At 52.9% G+C, this 6088-nt stretch overlaps 1 protein-coding gene across 1 annotated transcript in view; it reads left to right on the forward strand.

The window, feature by feature from the left end:
* The window catches only part of ZNF503 (zinc finger protein 503), a 3914-nt gene extending 1069 nt beyond the window's left edge, over positions 1-2845 (forward strand). Inside the window, exon 2 of the mRNA XM_014956154.1 lies at positions 659-2845. Coding sequence (XP_014811640.1) covers positions 659-2179 — 1521 coding nt within the window. The 3' untranslated portion in view covers positions 2180-2845. The remainder of the gene's footprint in view (positions 1-658) is intronic.
* The last annotated feature ends 3243 nt before the right edge of the window (positions 2846-6088 follow it).

Below are 6088 nucleotides of genomic sequence, written 5' to 3' on the forward strand. Positions count from 1 at the left end.
CGGCAGGAGAACTATTTCAGCTCCCCGACCATTCCCTTTCAAGTACCGGCACGCATTTGTACTTTGGGGCCCCTGTTCGTCCTTTTTCTCCTCTGTCGAGGTTGTCGGTCCCCCTGTGCGCGTCGGTGGCTGTTTGAGGGACCGAAACTGGAAAAGGGAGCGGGTGGTGGGAAGGGTGTGTCCGTGGGAATGAATGATTTCATTATGGTCTCTGCGGAGCGAGGACACCCCTCTCTCCCCCGGAGCCCGGCTCGCTCGGGCTCTATTTATAAATAGTGTCAACAGTCAGGGCGCAGAAATGCTGCAGTCGCTATAGTTCACGGCCGGGTTTGGGCGGCCGGAGGGACGGGGAGGCAAACGCCGGGGCGCCGAGCTCCGCGCTGCCCGGGCCGCCGCCGGGGAAGCAGCCGGCGCTGAAGGCGGCCGCGGTGGGCTCGCAGGGATACAAAAATCCCCAGCCCCTTTTTTACAAGGCTTTGTGGAAAATGGTGCATGCAGGGGAGGGGGCTGTCAGGGCGATGAACGCGCACAAAATTGTTCGCGACTTCCAGGCTGTTCTCTGCGAAAACGTACGGGACGAGTGCCCTAGGTACGCCCCGGGGTTTTTCTTAGAACCCGATTAAACCTCTGCCTTTGTATGTCCTTCTGATTTCCGCAGCTGGATGCAAAGAAGAGTCCCCTGGCCCTTTTGGCACAAACTTGCTCGCAGATAGGGAAGCCGGACCCGTCCCCTTCCTCCAAACTCTCCTCGGTCACCTCCAATGGCTCCGGAGGCGACAAGGACTCCAAGTCGGGCCCTTTGAAGCTCAGCGACATCGGCGTGGAGGACAAGTCGAGCTTCAAGCCCTACTCCAAGCCGGGCGCGGAGAAGAAGGAGCCGGGGGCGACGGGCTGCGCGGGCGCCCCCGCCGCGGGGGTCGCGGCCGGGGAGAAGTCGGGATTCCGGGTGCCGAGCGCCACCTGCCAGCCGTTCACCCCAAGGACAGGCAGCCCCAACTCCAGCGCCTCCGCCTGCTCGCCGGGGCTGCTGCCGGCCGAGGGCAAAGGCGGGGAGGACAAGAAGGACTCGGAGGGCTGCGGAAAGAGCGGCGGCTCCGGCTCGGAGGGAGGCCCGGGCTCCACCAGCATCAGCCACAGCCGGATTAGCGTGAGCTGTGCCGGGATTAACGTGGAGGTCAACCAGCACCAGGAGAGCACGCCGGGCTCCAAGCCCATCGCCTCGGACTCCGCCTCCTCCTGCAGCAGCACCACCGCCACCTCCTCCACCTCCGTCCTGGGCTCCGGCCTCGTGGCCCCCGTCTCCCCTTACAAGCCGGGCCAGACCGTCTTCCCCCTGCCCCCGGCGGGCATGAGCTACCCGGGGACGCTGGCTGGAGCCTACGCCGGCTACCCGCCCCAGTTCCTGCCGCACGGAGTGGCGCTGGACCCCACCAAATCCTCCAGCCTGGTGGGGGCCCAGCTGGCCGCCGCCAGCAGCCTGGGCTGCAGCAAACCGGCGGGGTCGAGCCCGCTGGCGGGCGCGTCGCCGCCGTCGGTGATGACGGCGAGCCTGTGCCGAGACCCCTACTGCCTGAGCTACCACTGCGCCAGCCACCTGGCAGGGGCCGCCGGCGCCTCCTGCGCCCACGACCAGGCCCTCAAGTCCGGATACCCCCTCGTCTACCCCACCCACCCTTTGCACAGCGTCCACTCCTCGCTGACCGGCGCCACGCCGCCCTCGCTGGCCGGCCACCCTTTGTACCCTTACGGCTTCATGCTCCCCAACGACCCCCAGCCGCACATCTGCAACTGGGTGTCGGCCAACGGACCCTGCGACAAGCGCTTCGCCACCTCGGAGGAGCTGCTTAGCCACTTGCGGACCCATACTGCCTTCCCGGGCACCGATAAACTCCTCTCCAGCTACCCCAGCTCCTCCTCGCTGGCCAGCGCGGCGGCCGCGGCCATGGCGTGCCACATGCACATCCCCACCACGGGCGCCCCGGGCAGCCCGGGCACGCTGGCCCTGCGCAGCCCGCACCATGCGCTGGGACTCGGCAGCCGCTACCACCCTTACTCCAAGAGCCCCCTGCCCACCCCCGGGGCCCCCGTGCCCGTGCCCGCCGCCACCGGACCCTACTACTCCCCTTACGCACTCTACGGGCAGAGACTCACCACAGCCTCGGCCCTGGGGTACCAGTGAGCGCAGGCGGCGGGGGGCTGTGACACACAACACAACACAGAGTCTAGCGGTGAGGGAAGGAAGCCCTGCGAAACTTTATAAAAGTTGGAAAGAAAAAAAAAAAAAAATCTGACTTTTTATAAAATAGTGTTCATTTGAGGACTGGATCCATGAGCACTGTATTTATTTATGTTAGCTTCAAGCGGGACAACGAATCATAAAGTGCATTACTTAACTGAGCTCAATAGGTAAAAGTGGAACACCCATTGTAGAATATAAATAAAAAGATAGAGGTCTTCTCTTTAATGTTACTTTAAAATTGCTATGATTGTATTGTACGTTCTTATTTAATGTCTCATTGAAACAAAAAAAAAATTTACATGCATGTTTGTTACTAAAAAAACAACTCGCAATTTGTCAGTTATAATTTCAAATTGCAATTATTTTTAAGGTGTATACCCTTGAAAGAGAATTGGTATTTTTTTGTATGTATTCTGGAAGAAAAACAAAAACAATTCTATTCCAAAAACCTCATTTGCCTTATTTTGTTCTTTAAAAGGAACACTTAACTATTTTTAATTTTTAAGTCCACCCTGTAAAAAGGGTTAAGTAAGGTTTACGTCATGTACTAAAATAGACAATGTATCGCTTTAAAGATTAAAATTCCGTATATTTGATGTATTAAAAGGTTTTACTTTTTTTTTTTTTTTAAATACGCTTTGATTCTGTTATAAAACCCGAGTAGGTCTTGGATGGAGGCAACTGCTAATTTCTCCTTAAGCGTTTATTCAATTTTAATTAAAAATAATAAAAAAAAACCCAAAAGTTTTTTTATTGTAACCTCAGGGCTCTCTTAAAAAAAAAAAAAAAGATCAGATGGGAGTAGGTTTTTTTTTTTTCCCCCCTTCAGTAGAATTCTTAGGGAAGAAATAGGGAAACTGAGAATCGGTTAAATCTTTTTCACTCCCCTAAGGGAGATTAACTTTTTTTTTAAAAAAAATGTTTTTATTGTGAAAACCTGTTTTTTAAAACTGGATTTCAATTAAAAGACTTCGTTCTTTCTTTAGAAAGAAACGGGGAAGGCAGGACTTATTTGTAAAAGAGTAAGAAGATTATCTGAAAGGTTGGTTTTGGTGTTTTTTTTGTTTTTTTGGGTTTTTTTACAGTGTAATGCATAGCTATTCGTCTCTTTCTAAATGAGAGGTTCAGAAGCAATTAGGGAAGCGCTGTTTGATCTCATCTAGTTATTTTCATTTCTTTCTTCAGTTCGTTCAGCAGCACAAATGATCATCACACGTTAAAAAAAAAAATCGGACAACTCTGAGAACTCCTTTTCTTTTAAAAAGGAAGGGATGGGGGAAAAAAAAGAAGTCCATCCGTTATTTGGTCCGAGTTTGCTGAGGTGCAGTTCCAAACTCGACGTGATACCGAGAGGGGCTGTCCCTGCCTGCGCCGCGTCTCTGCCTCCCCAGCCCGGGCTTCCCAGCGGCCAGGGCCGGCGCCCGGCTCCGGCTCGTCGTCCTGCACTCAGGTAGGAGCGGGGGCTGCGACGGAAAAACCGGAGCGGCTACCGAAACTGCGGGGACAAACGGTTTGCCGCCGAGATAGACGGAAAAGCGATACCCAAGCCCGTAAAAGGCGACGCCGGAGAAGAGCTTTGCTCCCGCGGTCTGCCAGGCGCTGGCGAGGGGCGGCTCAGGCGGAGCCGAGTGCCTGCTGTCCCCCGCACAGCCCCTCTCCCCCGCACAGCCCCTCTCCCCCCGCTGCGGGGCTGCCCTCGCCCCGGCCCCGCCGCGACGCGGGGGGAAGAGTTGGAAGAGGCGACTTTGCTCGGCGAATCGCTGGGGTTTTTTTTCCTCCCTCGTTCTGTATCCCCCACAATATAATTACTGTTCAAAGTTTCCCGTGGTGCCCAGATGCTAATTAGTCTAATACATTTACTCCAGATAATTAGTGGAAGTTAGCGTTAACGCGCGAAGGAGAGAAAAGCTGGTGCAGCTCCAGCGCTCGCCCGCCCCGTCCCGGCGCGTCGCGTCCACCGGGAGCGGAGCTGGGGCTGAGACCGGGACCGGGAGGCACACGGGGGACGCCGGGCTCTTTTGGGACGCTGATCCGAAAGAGATGCTTTGTGTTTTAACCAAGTGTATATATAATTTCCCCCCCCTTAAATGGGAAAGGGATCACCGCGTATGGCTGCTTTAGGGAATGTAAAATGAGCTCTGGTTGTGAACCGATGGGTTTAGGGCAAAGGAGGGGAGGGCAGCGCTGGTAACCGCACCGAGACAACTTTCATAATAAAATAGGAAGCGGATAGGAACGCAGCAAGTGATGGAAAGAAGGGCTTTGCGGGTCGGGGGTGACGGTGGTGGAGGGTTCACCCAGCGGGTCGGAGGATGGGAGAAGCAGCCGGCAAGCCCCGCCGCACGCCCCCCGCCCTCTCCCGCAACCCGGCCAGCCTGCCCTCCCCGCTTCGCTATTTTAACCACCCTTCACTGGGAGGAAAATTACATTTCGGAGGCTCCATCCGGGCGTGCAAGCAACTCTTACAGATTTGCCGCGGCTAAAAAACCCCGCCACCGCGCACACCGCTCCCCTCTCCCGTTCGCGGTATTTTACGGTTACAGATTTGTAACAGCTGCAGCTCGGACCTGGCTCGTTAAAACCCACCCGCAATCAGGTGCTGCGGGGGCCGGTTCAGACAGATCGCGAGAGGGATTGCTGCGTTCCTGCAGCCCTGACTGCAGTTCTGGGGATTTCGGCTCCGAAAAAAAAAAAAAAAAAAAAAATTAAAAGCCTAAAGATTTCTGGTGCAAGTGATGAAATGAACACCTAACGTTATTATTACTGTTTTGCTCACGTACCGTCCCCGAGATTAATGAAAAATTAAAATAGCTTATTTTATATGTAGAATGGTGGTAAGGTGGTCTCTCTTCCAGGCTTGTTAAGTATTTGACCTGGCAAGTGTCACCTAGGATTTTGATATTAATCTAGGAAATTTGCCTTTTTTTTTTTTTCTTTCCTTTTTTTTTTTTCTTCCCCCTTAATAGAGATTGACTTATGGACATTAATGTTTTTAGGTAAAAGGACTACATTTGTTATTTCCGCCCCCCCGTTCTTACTAACTGGATGGGTTCTGGAGTTGACAGCAGCCGCTGGTCCATGCCACCGAACTAAAATAATTTCACAGTGAAAAACCGGCTCGAGAGGACAAGCAACAGAAGGGCAAAACCCATCAAACCCCGAAACTCTGATCAATCTGACCAGAGTCAGGCATACATTAGTTTAAATTAAACAGTTTCGTCTTTCTCACAAATCTTTTTTGAACATTAAAGATAAACTCATGTAATATTTAAATCAACTCTCGTCAGATGCTAAGTGCAACTGAAGCACCAAAATAAAAATTAATGCATTTCCATCCGCTCTCAAAGGCTTACTCTGGATGCCACTTCGACAAAATACTTCTGATAAGCAACGCTTAGAAAAAGAAGGGTTCTGTTTATCTTATCTACGGGGAAATGTAATTAAGCTAGTTTTATGAAACAATAAAACACCAGACTCCACAGACAGCAAAGGAGTTTCTGTAATATATCTGAGCCTACATGGGCATATGTGTGTTGGCTTAGGCGTACAAGTCCACACCAAACACGTGCGTGTTTGCTTGCCTGATTTTAGAGTGCAAAACGTAGGCTAGAGCTAAAATAGAGGGATGCCTTTACGACGGGAAGATTTTCCTCAGCGATAAGAAGCTCCGGGTTTTTTTTTAAGCCCGGGAAGTCACCCGCTGCCTTTGAAGGGACCCTCAAGGCAGGCAGCAAGGTGGGCGCAAGGCGGTGGCTGGGGCCGACCCTCTGCTCTCTAACCCGGGGCTGGTAATGAACTGCCCACATTTACCCTCGGAATCGCCCAGGCAAGTGGAGTCCTGAAAGGCCC

This window comes from Calidris pugnax, unplaced genomic scaffold, assembly GCF_001431845.1.
Source record: "Calidris pugnax isolate Ruff unplaced genomic scaffold, ASM143184v1 scaffold196, whole genome shotgun sequence".
In the NCBI taxonomy this organism is placed as follows: Eukaryota; Metazoa; Chordata; class Aves; order Charadriiformes; family Scolopacidae; genus Calidris; species Calidris pugnax.